At 38.7% G+C, this 19,699-nt stretch overlaps 2 protein-coding genes across 3 annotated transcripts in view; one reads left to right on the top strand and one right to left on the bottom strand.

The window, feature by feature from the left end:
- The window catches only part of CPNE3 (copine 3), a 31,373-nt gene extending 16,234 nt beyond the window's left edge, over nucleotides 1–15,139 (top strand). For both annotated transcript variants that reach the window (XM_083823389.1, XM_083823390.1), the window contains 9 exons: nucleotides 431–529; nucleotides 2,735–2,821; nucleotides 3,394–3,453; nucleotides 4,576–4,709; nucleotides 5,155–5,209; nucleotides 5,311–5,362; nucleotides 6,033–6,166; nucleotides 10,879–11,115; nucleotides 12,230–15,139. In XM_083823389.1, the coding sequence (XP_083679515.1) occupies nucleotides 431–529; nucleotides 2,735–2,821; nucleotides 3,394–3,453; nucleotides 4,576–4,709; nucleotides 5,155–5,209; nucleotides 5,311–5,362; nucleotides 6,033–6,166; nucleotides 10,879–11,115; nucleotides 12,230–12,340 (969 nt within the window). In that variant the 3' untranslated portion in view covers nucleotides 12,341–15,139. The remainder of the gene's footprint in view (nucleotides 1–430; nucleotides 530–2,734; nucleotides 2,822–3,393; nucleotides 3,454–4,575; nucleotides 4,710–5,154; nucleotides 5,210–5,310; nucleotides 5,363–6,032; nucleotides 6,167–10,878; nucleotides 11,116–12,229) is intronic.
- CNGB3 (cyclic nucleotide gated channel subunit beta 3) overlaps nucleotides 14,865–19,699 on the bottom strand; it is a gene marked incomplete at its 5' end in the record, with an annotated part of 71,989 nt that continues 67,154 nt past the window's right edge. The window contains one exon of the mRNA XM_083823781.1: nucleotides 14,865–18,600. Within this exon, the coding sequence (XP_083679907.1) occupies nucleotides 18,340–18,600 (261 nt within the window). The 3' untranslated portion in view covers nucleotides 14,865–18,339. The remainder of the gene's footprint in view (nucleotides 18,601–19,699) is intronic.

Below are 19,699 nucleotides of genomic sequence, written 5' to 3'. Positions count from 1 at the left end.
CAGATTTGGCGAATTTTTAGCAAGATGCTCAACGGTAAATTTGCTTAAGGCCTCCACAAAATTAAACCTCCAAATCCATGATGACAGTAGAAGGCCTATAGATCATTTTTCTACTCTTCCTAATATCCCCTTGCTCCCAAAATGTAGTTCGATATAATTAATGTTACACGCTAGTCTTGAGACCTGACACTATTTAGTATTCTCAGCTGTCCTCCACTTCAGTGGCAGATCAGCTGGGTAAATTCTTTTACCCAATCATAATCATTAAATGCTTATGCAACCCTGAGACTGCAGCACAAGAAAAAACTCCATGATGTAAGAGTTCCAGGAATGTTTTGGACATTGAGGTTTATGTTAAAATGTCACTGCAGTGCTTATTGCTTTGGTAGGCCCATTTCTGTTGCTAACACTGAATAATGCTTCATTTTAGGTTGAGTGCTATGACTACGATAGTGATGGGTCTCATGATCTCATAGGAAGTTTTCAGACCACGATGTCAAAACTGAAGGAAGCATCTCGATCTTCACCTGTAAGTGTTACGTAGTCTAAGCTGCTTGTATGTTTTCGATAAGCTGTTTTAGTTGTTGTGGAACAAAATTTACATCACTCAGTTTTCTGGTATCTAAGTTAGGCTACAGCTTAACAATATTACTGTAGTTGAGGCTGACTGAGGCTTTACAATGTGAATCTGCTTTCCTATCTTGGTTAGTGTTTTTATAAATGTTATATAACTAAATACCCAACCATCATCACAAATGAATTTCATTAATCATAAAAGCCAAACAAAACAAAAACCAACAAAGAAAACAGAAATCAAACAACTTGAAGTACGGCACTTACTTTAGTGAATATGGAAAAACTTCAACATTTATATTACTACATAGAACTGCACTTAATGTGTTGTGTTAGCTGGCTCTTCTTTAAAGTGAAGTTTCTTTCTGTGTTCTGACAAGCAGTAACAATTTGCAGACCTTGTAATAAACAGTATCCACTTGAAAAAGTGAAAGAAATCATTAGCAACCTTAAGTCTCTGCTTTTATGGACGTGTATGTTGCCAAAATATTTTACCATTTTTCCTTTAATTCTGAAAACCTGCAGAATTGCTCCCGAATTGAAGATGAGATAGATATATTGACTGCCTGCTTACACTTTTTTTGACATCCTGAGTGTTGTATTTTTACTAAATTCTTCAGAGCTGTTGATAATGAGAGCCTTTAACTGTAGCTTTTTTGATTGTTGCTTAGAGCCTTGCCATGCTTTTTTTTTGTTGATGTCTGTTCCTGAATTCATTTTTAATTAGAGGGTTCAGTTTAATGCCTATTAATGGCTTGTATTGTTTGCAAGGAATTTTGGTTAGTGTTTATTAGACACATTGTGCATTTATTGGCAATTTGGAGCTCTTAAGTGTTTTTTTCACTTTCTAGATTTTCAGGAGCCAGATGCTGTCAATTTCGCTTTCCATGCTGTTATTGATGTCACTTGCACTTTTCTTAGAGAGCAGTATCATAAATTGAACACACTTAGCAGGGTTCTGTACATTCACATATTCAAATGTGTTTTTGGAAAGAACTGTGATTGTCATTTCCCAAGCAGTGTGAAGCATGGTTATGTGGAGGCTGTCTGAGAATACAAATACCTGTTTTCATTTTTCCCCTAGTAGCATAATAGATGAAATCTATTTTGAATTAAAAAAATATATATATTTTAAGTGATAATCTTCCTGTGCTGTTTTTGGAAATGCTTTAGGACAGTTGTTTTCGTGAGAACGATGGCTGCGCCTGTTCATAGTAACTTATCTCTGTGTCAGTAAGGTTGGACAAAGATATAAGACAGTACAAGTAATGTGCTGAAGGATTCTTCTACTTTTAAAAGGAGCTAATCCGTAATCCCATGTGATCTCATTTATTTGATAAGGTCTGTAAAATATTTCCAATATATGTTGGCATTTGAGTTTGTATGTTCCAAGTGTGTTCTTCAGCTATTCCCACAATTTTGACATCAGCTGTCTTTGTGGAAGATTCCTTTTCTAAGAAATGTAAAGAAGAGGCATTTAGACTTCTCAAGTGCTAACATTGTTAATGCATTCTGTCCCTTTTTTTTCCTTGATATTAATTGCAAGATCACTTTTTTTAAACTTTAACTTAAACCAAAGCAGTGGACCCTGTTTCTGGCAGAGAGTCTGAAGGCACAACTGGGATATCTGCTCAGACTTATTTATGCACCAAACATGCTGGATTATGCCGTAGCGACTGCATGATGGCACTGCCGCCTTTACCTAGCTAGCTGCTGATCCTGCTTTGTGGTTAAGGTATTGGTTTAGTTAATGAAGCCTGAAGAAATGATTTGTGGAAAGCTTAAACATATACCTTCTATTTCATTATGTTACTGCCACTGCTGCTGGGAAAAGTGATGGTTTGCCTGAATTGCTATGCCTTTACTAAAAATGTTGTTGGTAGGATCCTCAGAGAGAAAATGGTACGGATATACACAGTTGCCTAAACAAAATTTTTTGTAATCTTCTGTGTAAGAGAGGATTATCAGTTTCTTGATGGGAAGATGATGGGATTTTTCTTTCTGATTTTGGGCAGGCTGGGTTTACTTTGGTTTGATAGTAAAACAAATAACAAATGCGTTTTAATACAAGCCAAAAGTATGGGTCCTAGAATGAAAATTTTTTTGAATGCGTCCCATAAATTATATTTATGTTTTGTTGTTTTCTTTTGCATCCATGCAGGTTGAATTTGAGTGCATCAATGAAAAGAAAAGACAGAAGAAAAAAAACTATAAAAACTCTGGCATTGTGAGCGTTAAGCACTGTGAGGTCAGTAACATGTTATAGTATGACTTTGCTTTTAAGTGTTTAACCTTCTCCTAGTAATATCTTCATTCTCAAACTGTAAGAAACTTCACAATGACTGAAAGTGACAGACATAATAAACATTATGAGTACTCATATAAGGAGAGAGATTTACATGTGAATCACACCTGTCCTTGACTGCCCGTCTCCCGCCCCCCCAAACCCCCTTGAAGTTGCTGTCTATATGGAGAAGGTTGCTTTACCAGTTTGTAAGGCGGTTCCTAACTTACTGTTTTATGGTGAATCACAATCTGCTAAGTTTATTTATAAAACGACATATTAAGACAGTGGTGCTTTTGGAGCTGCAACATTGTCTGCCTGTTATGTTGTAAGAGCCCTGATTCTGATGCAGAGTAGCTGGTGGTATGTACTGTAAGTATCCTCGCTCCAGTGGGAGACACATCGATAGAGTTAAAGTAGTGATTTTAATGGGTAAAGATAAGAAATCTGGAACCCCAAAAGTTGCTTCTGTAATATTTATTGTTCTCCCTTCCAAAAAAAAAAAGTTAATTTCCATCTTTGACTTTTTTTTTTAGATCATAGTAGAATGCACATTCCTGGATTACATCATGGGTGGGTGTCAGCTGAATTTCACAGTAAGTTAAATCATTTATATAAAATAACTCTTGAATTTTTGGAGCAAACTGAACTTTATCATTGATTGCCTGCGCTCTTTATTTGATTGTGTTTTTATTTTGTTCTTTGGTGTGGAGGGTTAAATCTTGGCTGGCCACCAGGCCATAATCTCACTCCCCTCCTTAGGAGGGCAGGGGGAGAAAATAAGATGGAAAAGTTTGTGGGTCAAGCTAAAGACGGAGAGAGAGCTCACTGATTACAGTCATGGGTAAAACAGACTTGACTTGGGGAAGGTTTGTTTAATTATTACCAACTGAAAATATGGTAGGGTAGCGATAAACATAAATAAAACTAAAAAAATACCTGCCAACCACTCACCTCCCCCTGCTGCAAACACCTTGCCATGTAAACCAAATGCAAGGGGGGGAGAAGCCATTTTGCAAGTCTTAACTAGTTTTTTAGGAAAAACCTTCTTTACTCCTGGTACAAAGGTCTGAACCTTTGGTTATTTTCAGTAGGAACTGGCAGAGCTGTGTGGAAGGAAACCAGGGAGAAATATACAGTTCTTTGGTGTTCAGATATAATTCATGGTTGTTTTTTTTCATAATAGATGTCATGAGAAGCTTTCATGTTGTGTCTGGCTTCTAAGTTGTATAATTCGTAAACCTAAATGCTGCACAAATAGCAGTAAAATGTCTTCACCCTAGTAACATGTCTCATCACCAATACAGAGAAGATGACCTTTTGAGGTCAGAGAGAGAACTATTTCTAGGCATCTCTTGGGTCTGCCTAGTTGTATGTCTGACAGCAAAGATGTGTATGGCAAGAAACAGGAGTTAACTTTCACAACTGTTGAAGAGCTGTTGTGAATAGTAACTTAAAGTAAATACAGGCAAAACCTGACAGATGAAAGTAATTTCAATGCTTCCAAGAAATACAGAGCTTCTGCTGGTTTTGTGGTGGCATTGATTTAAGAAGGCTAAGATTCCAAGAAACTTGGATCTTAATTATTGTGCCTGTTAAATATTTTTTTTGTAACAACATTTTATAACTCTTTTGTGGTTTTCACTTTAGCTTTGTCAGAGATTAGAAGCATAATTTCACCTCTAACAGCAGTTCATTGTAAATACTCTATTTGACAGGTGGGGATAGACTTTACAGGCTCGAATGGAGACCCACGCTCTCCAGACTCCCTTCATTACCTCAGCCCTAATGGAGTTAATGAATACCTAACAGCCATTTGGTCTGTAGGGATGGTCATTCAGGATTATGATACGTAAGTTTTAATTTTTTATTTAAATATTTTTAAAAGTATGTATAGATTTTTGTGGTAGCCAGTATTGAAGATGATAACATAAATAAAAACGAAAGTTCTGAGCTGAATGTAGAGCTAAAAAAAGACTTGGTAATCACTGCACGATCACATAATCACAAGCAGAATCTTGTGTTTACAGCAGGACAAGTAAGGCTTTTCATTTGTGATGTAAAGAGCAGCATTGATTTAAATAACTGCTCAATTTTTTGCTGATTTGATGTTAAAGAATGGTTTTGGTCCTAGAAACAGTTACAGGGGGAAGTTCCACCTAATTTTGCCTCGTAGTTCTTAATGATCAAAAGTATTTTTAATAATCAAAAGCAGCAATGATTAACTAAACTTAGTGAACTATGGTAGCTTTTAAAGGAAAGCACTTGCTTCATTTTCTTGAAAATTGCTTTTTTAGAGATAAGATGTTTCCAGCCTTTGGATTTGGTGCACAGATTCCTCCTTCCTTTCAGGTAATGGAATATGTAATTCTACTACATAAAACAATTAAAAGCGTTTACTTCAGGAGAGGATTGTATATACCATCCTGACGATGTCTTTTGTGTATTAACAGGTGTCACATGAGTTCCCATTGAATTTTAACCCATCAAACCCATTCTGTAATGGTAAGTCCAAAGTAACATCAGACTTAGAGAATAAAATATCTTACATGAAAAGATTAAAAAAAAAAAAAATTTGAAACATGAACTGTGAAGCATGTTGCTCCAATTAAATAGACGAGATTAGTCATGTAGCAGAAAACAATTTCATAATGTATATCTTAGTTATTAGAAATAATATTTGGTCTCTCTTCTGAAATTATCTGGGAAAACAGATTTTAACAACTAGGGCCCAGTGCAGGTAAACTGGGAACAGTTCTCTCATGTTGTCATGCAACTTCTAATCCAAATCAGGAGTAAGAGAGAATGTCTAGTTTGAGTATGATGCTGCTAGAGCCTGTTCAGTATGGCCTCTCTGATCATGTTCCTAACTACTACCAGATGCCAGCTGAAGAGAACTGTTGCAATTCAGCTACATATACTTCTGTACAGTATTTGGCCTTTCTATTCTTGTTGTAAAGCCAAGCACGTTAAGCATTGGTCAAGCTGAAGGCCTCAATTGGTTATAAATCATTTGTTTTCATCATAGGAATCAAAGGATCATCATGGTAGGTTTTAAATCTTTGCATCATTATTTAAAATAACTGATACATAGTGTTTTTAGGAAGATTGAGTGCATCAAAATATCCTAATTCTAATATGCAAAAATTAGGTTGAAACTATTTATGTTCTCTAGGAATCCAAGGCATTGTTGATGCATATCGGGCTTGTCTTCCTCAAGTGAAGTTATATGGGCCAACCAATTTTTCTCCAATTATAAATCATGTGGCAAGATTTGCTGCTGCAGCTACACAGCAGCAAACAGCATCTGTAAGTTCTTTACCATAGTGTGCATATTTTTTTCTTTCCATTCTGGCTTATACTGTTTTTCTTTTAAGCTTGTAAGTGTACCTGTTTTGACAGCTGGCCATTTACCCTGTGATTTGGTGCTTGATACCTTTGAAGCTAGATAAAAGCTAACTTATTCTTGCAGATTGTGCACAAAGATTCTTTCATAAATTAACAGAGCAAACTCATCAGAGTTGAAATACTAGCTTAAAAATGTATGGCATCTTTATGGCATCTTCTGTTCAATGCCCTTGCTGTGCTTTACAGTTATTAAAGTCTAATTAAAGCCTTTGAATATATAGAATCATAAAATCATTTAGGCTGGAAAACACCTTCAACATCACCAATTCCCACCATCAACCTGACCTACCAAGTCCCATCACTAAGCCATGCCCCTTAGTGCAATGTCCCCATATCTTTTAAATACCTCCAGAGATTCAAGCTCTATCCTGGGCAGACTCTTTCAATCCTCAAACACCCTCTCTGTGAAGAATTATTCCTAATGCCCAGTCTAAACCCCTCCTGGTGCAACCTGAAACTGTTTCCCTGCATCCTATCACTCTATCACTTGGAGAAGAGAATGACAGCCTCCTTGCTGCAACCTCCTTTCAGGTAGTTGTGGGAAGTGATGAGGTTTCCTCATCAGAGTCCTATTCTCAAGACTATAAATAATCATAGAATGGCTTGGGTTGGAAGGGACAGTAATGATCATCTAGTTCCAAGCCCCCTGCCATGGGCAGGAGTGCCAACAACCACATCAGGTTGCCCAGGTCCTTGTCAACCTCGTCTTGAATACCTCCAGGGATGGGGCATCCACAGCTTCTCTGGACAATCAGTTCCAGTGCCTCACCACACTCTGAATAATTTCCTCCCAATATTTAATCTGCATCTCCCCTCTTTTAGTTTAAAACCATTCCCCCTTGTCCTCTCATTATCTGTCTGAGTAAAAAGTTGCTCTCTATCTTTTTTATAAGCCCCCCTTTAAGTATTGAAAAGCTGCAATGAACGCACCCTGGAGTCTTCTCTTGTTCAGGCTGAACATCCCCAGCTCTCTCAGCCTTTCTTCATAGCCTTTCACTGCTCCAGCCCTCTCATTATCATAGTCCTCCTCAGGACCTGCTCTAATAGCCCCACATCCTTCTTGTTTGGGAGGCCCCAGACCTGCATACAGCACTCCAAGTGCAGCCTCACAAGGGCAGAGCAGAGGGGAAGTCACCTCCCTTGACCTGCTGGTCACTCCTTGTTTGATGCAGTTGGCCTTCTGGACTGCAAGCGCACTGCTGGCTCATGTCGAGCCTTTCATCCACCAGAACCCCCAAGTCTTTTTCTGCAGAGCTGCTCTCAATGAGTTCTCCCAGTCTGTACTCCTGTCTGGGATTTCCCCGACCCAGGTGTAGCACCTTGGTCTTAGACTTCTTGAACCTCATTAGGCTTACATGAGCCCATTTCTCAAGCTTGTCCAGGTCCCTTTGGATGGCATTCCTTCCTTCTGTTGTATCAACTGCACCGCTCGGCCTGGTGTCATCTGCAAACCTGTTGAGGGTGCACTCAATCCCACTGTCCATGTCAGTGATAAAGGTTATAAACGATACTGGTCCCAAGACAGACCCTTGAGGGACAACACTCATCACCGGCCTCCCCCTGGACATAGACCCATTGACCACCACTCTCTTGGGTACAGCCTTCACGCCAGTTCCTTATCCACTGAATGGTCCACCCTTCAAATCCATTTCTGTCCAATTTGGAGATCAGAGTGTCATGTAGGACCATGTTAAAGGCCTTATGGGAGTCTAGGCAGACAACGTCAACTGGTCTTCCCTTGTCAATTGATGCAGTTACTCAATCATAGAAGGCCATCGGGTTGGTCAGGCATGATTTGCCCTTGGTGAAGCCATGCTGGCTGTCCTGGATCACATCCTTGTCTTGCACATGCCTTGACATTGCTTCCAGGAGGATCTGTTTCATGATCTTGCCAGGCACAGAGGTGAGGCTCATCAGTCTGTAGCTTGCCGTGTCTTCATTTTTACCGTTTGTAAAAATAGTAGTGATGTTTCCCTTTTTCCAGTCACCAGGGATTTTGCCCTACCACCATGACTTCGAATATGATGGAGAGAGGCTTGGCAGCTCCATCAGCCAGTTCCCTCAGAACCTTGGGATGTGTGTCATCGGGCACGCGTGTACTTGTATGCCTGATGTACTTGTACGTGCAGACTTGTAACTGTTGAGTTTCATCAGGTTATCTGGATCCTGCTCTTTGCTTATAGTGGGAAGGACTTTGCTCCCCCCAGCTCTCGCCTACAGGTTTGGGGTCTTGAGAGACATGGGAAGCCTGACTGGCAGCGAAGACTGAGGCAAAGAAGTTGTTGAGCACCTCAGCCTTCTCCATGTTTGTCGTTACGAGTTCTCCCTTCTCATTTATTGGAGGGGGTACACTCTCCCCGGCCTTTCTTTTCTGACCAATGTACCTGTAGAATCCCTTCTTGTTATTTTTTGCATCCCTTCCCAAGTTCAGTTCCATCTGTGCCTTGGCTTTCCTGATCCCATCCCTGCACATCTGGACAGCATCCCTGTAAACAGAACAACCCCAGTTCCATCAGCTCTCCTCATGAGTCTTGTTCTCTGGTCCCTTCACCAGCTCGTATCTTTTCTCTTCACCCACTTGAGCAACTTAATATCTTGTATTGAGAGGCCCAAAACTGAATACTATATTTGAGGTGCTATCTCACCAGTGCTGCATATAAGGGGACAATCACTTCCCTAGTCCTGCTGGCCACACTATTTCTGATACAAGCAAGGATGCCATTGGCCTTCTTGGCCACCTGAGCACACTGCTGGCACACATTCAGCTGGCTGTTGATCGGCGCCTCCAGGTCCTTTTCTGCCAGGCAACTTTCTAGCCACTCTTCCACAAGATTGTAGTGCTGCTTCAGGTTGTTATGACTCAAGTCATATATTAGAGTGACTTAGTGAGGAAACTAGACCTTGTTTCACATCAGGTAGCTGAGAGAGCAAATCAACTCAAGATAGTCAGAAAATGGTAGGTGTAGCTCCTGGAATGTAGGTACCAACTTAAGTGATGAACTGTCCTTACTATAAAAATTTAGGTGCTGTATGCACTCCCCACCTTGCTCCCTCTTACATGTCATGTGTGAGATGCTGAATTAGGAAATATGAAGAGCAAGTCTTGAGTATCGTATAATTTAGGTAATACTCCATACAAGTTCAGCCAATCTGAAGCCATGCATATCCTAACTCATTGATCATAGCAAATGTTTCTCTCAGACATCATAGAAAATCAGAAAATAAAATTAGCTATTTTTGCATATAATTGTACCTGTGAAAACCAGTTTGGAAAAGAGCTGTGGATTTTCATATACAAAGAAATTTGGAAGGTTTGCCTTGATGGTCTTTCAGTCGCAACTGTCATCAATACATGTGTTAGGAAAGTATTAGAAACCTCTTGACCTTTTTTTGAGTGCAATATGCCTAGCAATTTCCTTTTTTCTACCTGAAAGGATGTATGAAGAAATTTTGCTGCCTTGCCATTTAACGCTTATTATAGATTTTTTATTTCTCCTAGAACGGGAGAAGTGTAAGGAGAGAGGAATAAATCCAGTGTGATATGTACTGTCATGCTGTTGGTCATAGCTTTCTGATCATGGTGGTTCTGTGTAGGCATCGTGCTGGAGTGGGGAGGAATAGAGTGGGTTGAAGCAATGACAAAAGGTGGTACTTGAACAGAGGAGAAAAGGGAATAGCAATTACTTTGGAGGCATCTGTAGAAAGATGGGAATACAAGTACTGAAGAGAGACTAATAATATTGGGAGTACCTCTGAAACTGAAATTCATGCTGTCCAGTAATTATCTGAAATAAACCAAGTGAAAGAAGATCCCAAGTTCAAAAAGTATTTGATGTTTTCCAAACTTTGTAGTTCTAGTTTGTTCATGGTACTTCAATCCGAGACAGAAGGTAGGAAGCCAACTTTTAAAGGTCCTGGCAGTATCATGGAAGAAACTCAAGTGGTACTTGACTAAATTACCAAAGTGCTGTAAGGTGGTCTCAGATGCCTTGCTAATGAACTTCAGAAAGCAGCTAGAAGACACAGTTAAAGGAATTTAAAATTGTCATGCTGTTTTTCAGAAGAAAAAATAGTGTTTTAATCTACATTTAGATTTTAGGAATACACCGAGTAAATGAGGGGTGGTTCTATTTCTCTTGGTATCACTCTTTTTCTAATCCATTCTTATCTGGATGAAGCAAAGGGTAGCATTTCATAAAGCTGTCAATAGACCAGAAAGGAAACAAAAGCAAGTTTCACAAATATATTCTGTCCAAAACCCCAGTAAACTGCCTTCTATACCAGCACAAATACTTGGAAAATAGGTTAGCTGTTGGTTTGTCTGGGGATTTAGAGAGTAAAGGAAGGAGGACAGCGTTATTTTTTTGGGGGGGGGGGGGGGGGGGGGGGGGGGATGTTGAAAGATTACTTCTTTTAAAAGATTTTGCTGTCCATGTAAATATCTTCGGACTGTACAGAAGAAGTCTGAGCAAAACACACATTTGTACACTAGAGTAAGTGAAATGAATGTGTTTAAAGTCAGAACAGTATATAGGCTGTGTGCATTTTCTAAGCACACATACCTACATGTTGTCTATTTTTCTGTCGTAACACAGTGTTTATTGATTTGACAGCAATACTTTATTCTTCTGATCATAACGGATGGTGTGATAACGGACCTTGATCAAACTCGAACTGCCATAGTTAATGCTTCAAAATTGCCCATGTCCATTATCATTGTTGGTGTTGGAGGAGCAGACTTTGATGCTATGGAGTTTCTTGATGGTGACAATGGAGTTCTTAGGTCTTCATCAGGAGAACCAGCTGTCAGAGACATTGTCCAGTTTGTGCCATTTAGGAAGTTCCAAAATGTAAGTAATCTGAATGATGTGCTAAATAAATGCTGCACAGGTATGCTGGGTTTGCTAGAATATCCAACGTACAGTCCTGAGCCTTTTCATTGTCCCTAAAAGGAACTCTGGAGTCTGAGATACATATTTATCAAATGCTGAAAAACTCCTGACTTCAGTATCTGTAGAATTTCTATTAGGTGAGCTGATTCATATTTAAAAAAACTCCACTCTTGGTTTGAGCACTGCATTTCTGACAAGTTGTTACAGGAGAATGGCCTTTTTAAATCTCCCTCAGACTTGATTAAACAAATGGATGTGTTTTTCATTTGGGAGGAAGAAGTTACTTTTTCTTTTTTTTTCCCTTTGGAAAAGTGTTTTTTCTAGTGGATGTATCCATTTGTAAATGGGGGTTACTGTCACATTTTAGTGTGGTGTTAAAATTCAAACCTAAGTTGGAAAGGTGGTCTTTATTAGAAATTGTGTGTGGCCACAGCAGTGGTCAATGATATGTGAAAGAATGGAGTCTTGTACAACCCCCAAAAATATGCACAGGCTTTGCAGTTTGGTGTAAAAGTCATATCTCTGGAAGAAGTAGGTTTAAAAAATAAAAAATCAAATTTCTTCAGGATGGGGAAGATAAGATCGGTGCAAATTACTCTGAAGATTCATTATTTTGATTGCCATCCCGTTATGATCTAATTTTATCTAGTTTCTTAAATATTTGCCATGTTAATTATACTCTTTATACCTTTTTTCTCTTTGTATTTTTATTTCTTTTTTTGATGAGAGTTCTTTGTTTAATTCTAGTGCAACTATATCAATATAGAGTATGTTTATTGAATAATGTACTTGAAAGTAGATTAATTAGGTTCAATACTCAGTATAAAACTAGTCAAATACTTTCAGATTCTAGAAAAAGAAGCAGGTTTTTTTGATGGATATTTTGCCTTGGAGGAAAAACAGTAGAACAGGGAAGCTTCTATCTATCCTGTAAGGGCACTGTAAATTCATCTATAAAGTATCAGACTTTAAATTTTCCTAGTATAAGAGACACTCATTACTTGTCTTAGGATCTAATTTAACAGTTGGTGGAGACTGATACTTGGTATTCTTCATTTTTTTTTTTTCTAAGTCTCCAAAAGAAGCTCTGGCGCAGTGTGTCCTGGCAGAAGTCCCCCAGCAGGTGGTGAACTACTTCAGCACCTACAAATTGCAACCTCCTAAGAATCCTGCTGCAAAGTGAATGGGCTGAGCGGACGAGCTGAGACCCTGTGCCGCCTTTACTTGGTGTACCTACAGACTTTGTTCTTGACATGCTTCTATATACATGTATATGCACACCTCCGTGATAATGCCTGTTAGCTTTTGTCTGCGAGAGTTTGCCAAGTCTGCCTTTTGAGGTCCAAAATTGTTACCGTTTTAATATTCACCATTGATTTGTGGGATAGGGCTTATGTGGGTGTGTTTCATTCTGAAAAGTAATACTGGGGGGGGGGAAAAAAGAGGCTGAATATGCAGAGAGGATGAGGAGAATGATGAGGATTGGAATGGCTGCCTGTTTGATAAATACAGCTAGTGAGAGTGTTCAGTTACTTTAGTGGGAATCAACACCAAGTACTGCGGTTCTCAGTGATCATAAAGCCAGTCTGATGTGGAAAGAGGACTTATCCCCACCAAGCAGATAAAAGTTTGAATATGCTTCAACAAATCTGGAATACTTCAGGGTTCTGTGTCTATGTAAGCTACCGTAAGAAAATTTTGTCACAGTAGTGATACAGTTACATGAGTGCTAGAATCAAATGTAAAAGTCTTCCTTGTATGCATACTTAACATTTGCTACTTCAGTGCCTTTGGTCAGTGCCTGCCATCCAAGGCTATATGAATATGAGGGAAACCTAACATCTCAGAAAAATACTGTTGGCCTATGAAGCTACAGCCATAGAGGTTGTAAGATATGTTTTGAGTGTGATCTGTACTGGAAAACAGGAACTTCAGGTGTTTAGTTTAAGTAAAACAGTCGTATATATGACTGTCTTTAAAGAGCAAGGGCTTACTGTGAAGCGGGAATTCATTTTTTAATTGAAAAAGTTCTGTTTAATAACTGGACATTATCAGAGATGGTTTTTGAAAGTGCTACTTATTTATATTGTTATATTTTGAATCATGAATCTTTCTGATGAGCTCACTAGTGAAAAGTGCCTGCAGAAAACCCATCTTCCTACTGGGAAGGAAGAGGAAACATTAAGAAAGTCTCTAAGCTCAAATCCTATAATCATACTGCTTTTCTAGGGCAGACAATTTGTTATATTTTGTTGGCTTGAGTTTTCACCATTTTTTCTTTGCAATAGACTTTAAAGTGTAAATCACGCTGTATGTGTGTAGTGGACAGACAAAGCTTTCTTGTCTCCCAGCTGCATAGTGCTTGATGAGGATCTGTTCTGATCCTATCAGTGCATGTGGATCTAGAGGTCCCATTTATCATTTCAAAATGCCTGTCCTAAACATTAACTTTGCAGTTTCACATTTGAAGTGGTTTAGAGTTAGACATCTGCTTGATCTGATTTTAGTTGGTCTAGCTGTAGCATGTTACAACAAAATGGAGTAACACTAAATCTAGCATTCTTGTGCACCCAAGATGGCACCAGATCATAGTGGATGTGCTTGCTCTAGCTGCTGGAGCTGCTCTGCTCTCTTTCCACACATATATAATTCTGCCAAAAATCTGAGTTCATATTAACACTGATGGATGGGTATTGAGATTGTTTTACAGGATGTGTAAGATATACCAAATGTTTTGCAGTAGTTGACTCATTACCAGTTCTGAATTAATATGGTATTCTACACTGCCTTTTCCTTGGTGGAAACGGGTCCTAAATAGTTATAGGAGTGGAATACTAAGATTTTGTTTCATATTAAGCCATGCTCTATATTTTAAAATCAAATTCATGTTTTTGATTGTATAGAAATACAGAATCATCTCTTTTCAGTGACATGCAAATGTATTAATACTTGATACATAGTATGTAATGAATTATCATGCTAGATCTGCAACATAAAATTTCCACAATCAAGGAAGTGGGTGGTTACACCGAACCTAAATCACGCTGCTGTAAACTGATAAAATATGATTTTGCACCAGTAAACTGTTTCACAGCCAAGTGGTCCATATAGACAGATGACTAGATGCAGTATTAATGCTTTGTCTGTATTCATTTAAGTGAACACATACTACTGATAGGAATTCAGGATACTACTGAAATTCCTCTGAACTATCTTCCAAAAATATGATGCTGCCTCTGAGTTACATTACAGATTCTTTCTCATGTTGTGGTGGAAGTGCATTTAAATGCTTTCAAGTATGTTAATAAGCATAATTGTGCTAAATATCTGCTGCATATAAAATATCTAAAACTTGGTTTTCGATATTCTTAATATAATTAGAATTTCTGGAGCAGAGAATGCATTCTCTTGTCGCAAAAATGCTCCTGTATTTCTCAAGCTTAGGGAATTAAATAGCATTTCAATGATACCTACTTCTCAATGTGCTCTATACTATGTAGAAGAAAAACGTTTCAGATCTAACAGTGGAAGAATCATTTTCCACATATAACTTCTCTTAGAGGCATACAGCTAACAGCATGTTGAAAAACTTAGAAGCTTCCATGTTAGGCTGAAGCAGTATTCTGAGTCAAGGTATGTACCAAATTGTGAGTCAAGGGGAAGGGGAGTTAGTTTGTTGTTTTGCCATTTTTTTATTTTTACATGCAAAAAATGCCTTACTAGCTTGAGCGTGTCAAGCAAAATATTGTCCAAGTTTTGTCAAGTGAATGTGCTTGTAGGTCACTTGCACCACCTTGTGATAGAAATGATGTATAGCAGTCTTCATAATCGAGCTTTTTGCAATTTAATGTCTTAATATATATACATGTACAGCAGAGAAATAACCCGTGACCAGAGTTTTTTTAAAGTACTTTCTGTATGTATTTCAGTTCAGAAGGTAACTGATTTACAATGCCTATACATTAAAACCGTAATTTCAGTACGCTGCTCTTCTGTCATGTTTTTGTATTCAGCATTTTCCATGAAACAATGAACACTGCTTTTGCGGTTACTGCGATGACTATTCCACAGGCTAAGCAGCTTAGATATATAACAGGTGGTATCAGATTAGAGGGAGAAGTGCCTTTTTACTCAGTGGTTGTGAATGTGCACTGTGTATTTCATAAAGCATAACATACTGTCTTTTATCAAGATATTTTGAAATTGGATGGTTTTAGCAGTGAGTCTTTCATCCTCTTTGCTGTGTTAGTTCCCCTATTGATCCTATTCCATACATTTGTCATCAGTTTTTCCAGGGTGTGTTTTTTTTCTTTACAGGGAATCTGCATTTTAAGTAGAAAGGCATGGAGACTTATTTTAGATTTCAAACTCATTATCCCTTTACCCTTTATGGTTTCTTAAGGTGTAGTGAAGTCTGAGATGCTTTATTGGGAAACTGAGACATACTAGAGACATAGCATTGCATGGTGTGTTTGCTATGCCATACAGAACCTGAGTGAGCTTTGATGCTGAAAGATGCATCATGTAGGTGCTCTAGAGCAGTTCACTCAATTTCTCCACAAATTAAGAATCCATGGGGTAAAATTAGTTTCTGAAAGTAACGCATTTTACACAAGGAGCATGTCTTGAGCTTTCTTGTGCTGCGTGTTGTTCCTTCTGGTGAAAACCCTACAAATAGTTGAGATTTGGCCCCTCGCCACTCCCCAAAATGGAGGGATTCTGGGAAGGGATTCAACAACAGAGAAGAAAGATGTCAGAGAAGACCCAGATGGCTGTCACTTCATGAAGTCTTGACCTTATGCACTAACACTTTTTTGTTTCATTTTGGATCTGAGGAACGCGAGGGCTTTGCATGACTGGATAATTCTGTCTGAATATAATAATAATTCTGTCTGAAGACAGAACTGACAAGCTTCCCTTGCAATCCTAAGCTGTGAAGAACTGTAGCAAAGCAGCAACGTGAGAGATGCTGTGTTGCTGCAGTGTAATGCTTGCTGCTGCAGTTTCAGACCTTACTTTGTAATATATGTCAGTATGTGATTGATGAACTTCAGTATGCCAACAGTGGAAATGTTTGTTTTGAAGACATTACAGCATTTGTGTAGGCAGAAGGGGATTAGATCTTCTGCAGTGAGAACTTAACTCATCAATATCAATATGTTAAAATATGGGGGCTTATGTGCTTTCCCCCCTTCTGTAATGTTTTGAAAACTGTTCCTCAAAAAGTGATGTAAGAACCATGTATTATAATGAATTCATAGATCCTTACTACTCACAGAAGGCCTTACTTATGAGGTAGTTCAGCGGTATTTCTAATTTTGATATTGTACAGAGATGCTCCTGGACGTGCAATAGACAAATAGGTCTTTATGATGTCATGCAAAAGAAAGAGGTAAGATGCACCTTTTTTCTTACATATCAAATAGCAAGTGATACACAAATGACGATGTGTGGCAGTTAACCTTTGATCTCACTGATAATATGACGCAAATGACACAACTTTCTTTTTGAGAGAGATGTGGCTATCAGCTGTGTCACAGAATGTTTGGAATATGCAGCATATGGAATAAGTCATCTAGCTTTTACCCAGGCAAAGCTCCCACTGATTCTGGTTGGGCTGCCAGCTTTGACTATGACTGGGGGAAGTTCAAAGGCATTATAGGACAGGCCTAACAGAACATGTAGCCCACAGGAACATATATAGCCTGCAAAGGGATTTTTTTTCACTTTGGCACAATATTTTTCTTATATCTTGGCTGGCTGGTCAGCTGAGGAACTGTGAAACCTGCCCTTAGGATTTCTTTGCTGTTTTCTGGAGAATGGTTTTAGTTCCCAGTACTGTTCTTCCAGTGGGGACTGAGAGTGGATAGGGACAGAGAAGAGAGACACACTCAGGAATAAAAGGATTTTCAGGGTTATTGGGAAGGGGGTTAACCACAGCAGTGTTGTGTTTTTTTTAAGGTGTTTGTGTGTATCATCAAAACCATCTCTTAAGTGTAAAAATGCAAGTACTTGAGAATTAAGCTTAAAACACAACTTCGGGCTTTTATTTAGAACTGCATCCCATTCTGTGTTGAGCTGATGCAGAAGGTTGAGTTTGGCAGCTCCTTGTTAAAGCTGTAGCCCTCTCAGCTGCGGCACTGGATAAAGGATTTACTTTAGTTCATAGGTATGATGAAGCTCAGCCCCTGTAAGGTTGCTTGGTACCATCAGCTGAGGGCTGTGATAGAAGTGAACAACTGGAGCAGTCAACCTGTTGGTTGGAGTTGTGTAGCACAGAACCAGAAAGTGTAAATCCTGCTTTTTGTAAAACAGACTTTGTTTCTGAAGTGGTCACTAGATAGCAAGTTCTAAAGTTAGCCTGTAGCAACTGCTCGCTTTTTAAAGAGAAAGATTAATGCCCAATCCCTTGAGAAGATGAAATGTGTAAATCAGCAACCAAAAGTTAAAGGTCACTCCTCAGGGTGTTGCGGGAGAATATCTTCTCTATTTTTATTCACCAGAATCAATACAGACAACTGAAACAAATGCTTTTGCAAGTTGGCAGTATTTATGTGATCTGCTTCCCCATTGCGTATGTTGTGAATATTTATCTTGCTTTTGTTTTTTTAAACAGTTTTTTAATGATACCTGAACACAGCATCACAGCTTTCTGCACTCAGCCATACTGATCACAAAAGCACGTCACTGATTAGAAGTATAAGGGGAGGGGAGAGAAAGATCGACAGAAACGTAAGTAACCTCAGCAATAATAGTGCAGTAACAAGAAAAAGGACAACTATGGGAAACCAGAAAAGAAAATAGAAAAGAACAGACATGAAAACTAAGAGCAAACTGACAACCATGAAAAACAGTAAGAAAGAAAGAATAAACAGAAGAGGGAAAAGGAGAAGCAGGAACACGACGGAGTAAGAGAGAATGGAGAGCATGGATCAACCAAGAAATAAGTTGTCCTGAAATCCAGTCGGATGTCTAATTCCTATTACACCAGGAGTTCTCTCTTCAGGCTCAAGGTTCAGAGGTAGGTATACAAATCTGCCCAGTTGCCTCAGGAGAGGAGGGAAGGAAGAAGATGAGCTGGGATAGGTTCTTTCTTGAGTAGCCTCTACTTTTATATTTTCTACCCAAAAGCCAAGTCACGCTAGCCCTCTGAATTCAGCAAAACGCAGCCCAAAGCACCATCTATTTCCTTTTCTTCTCTTTAGCTTCAACTTTAAGGATCTCTCCTTCCCCTGCTGTAGGTGATGGAGACATACTAATGATCAGAGACTCATTAGTGGTTCCTCTGTGCATAACTGCAGGTGGTTTAGGCTTAGTGTCTGCATTCGGCTCTTCCTTTTGTGCAGGGGGTGCAGATGAGGCTGCAGGCTCAGGGAGTTTCTTCTCCTCTGGTTCGGGTTTCTTCTCCTCTTGTTCAGGTTTCTCTGTTTCAGCTTCATTTTCCTAGAATCGAGAATTTAAATGTTTTCTAGTGCTGCAGAACAAATTCGGGAAGTAGTTCTGCATATGCAGTGGTAAGGCACAGCACGGATGCTGTAATTAATGGGATGCAATGTATGTAAGCCTGCATTCAGCAGCTGAAAATTTTGTGAAAAATGCTATTTCAAGATCAGAATGTCAACAACAAAACCCAGGAGAAGCTTGTGGGTACTGATAGTATCTGCTTCTCATGAATTCATCAGGATGAAACAGGCACACTTTGGGGCACACAACCTTTCCTCAAATTTTACCTTCCTTTTTTGCACTTATACTAGTATAGAAAGAAAAAGTGTTACATAAACCTCAACATATTCCCCAGTGTCCCAATTCCTTGTCCAAGCTTATTTGCTCTAAAGTTCATAAATACACATTAAATTGAGTGAAGTTTCTGCTTCGATCATGGTGTTGTTGTAATTCATTTAAGCAAGTTTTGTATTTTACTTAAAAGAAGGAAAGCGTAAACATATCCAGATCAACCATAAAAGCCAGAAAAGGATTCTGCCACCTCTGGGCAAGAATTTAGAACTGAGCAGGTTCTTACTAATGGGAACGTTTCTCAGAACAGAGTATAATGTGGGAATTACTTTTATGAGAAAACTTGTTTCAGTTGATTAAGTGTACTATATTACATATTTAATCAGATTTAGCTGTGTGGTCTTAACTTGAAATTTTGTCCTCAGAATTTGTTATAAGCAAAGTTCTGACTTTGAATTGGAAAGTTTGCTGTGTGCTTGAGTCAGCTGGAGCAGATTACTGTGTTAGGCTATTCCTACATTTACTGTTCTTTACATAAGATTAGAAGATCAGATGCTTTTAGTGTCCTTGTAAGGTCTATTTTATCCTTACTTTCCTAGATGATCTTTGTTTGCTTGCTTTTCTTTGCTTTTGTTTTTCTCTGTTCTGCACAGAGTCCAGGTCCAGGAAGATTTGAGCCAAATTTTAGAATTAGTGTTTACAGAGATTAAGTACCATGATTATATCTCAGCTACTGGGATTTTCTGCTGTTGATTGCAGTAAAACTATGTTTTTATTTATTCTGTTTGCCCAAGCCCTCCCAGAATAT

The sequence above is a fragment of the Anser anser genome (genome assembly GCF_964211835.1).
Source record: "Anser anser genome assembly, chromosome: 2".
NCBI lineage: Eukaryota > Metazoa > Chordata > Aves > Anseriformes > Anatidae > Anser > Anser anser.
The sequence above is the reverse complement of the archived record's forward strand: the minus strand, read 5'-3'. Positions and strand labels throughout refer to the sequence as shown.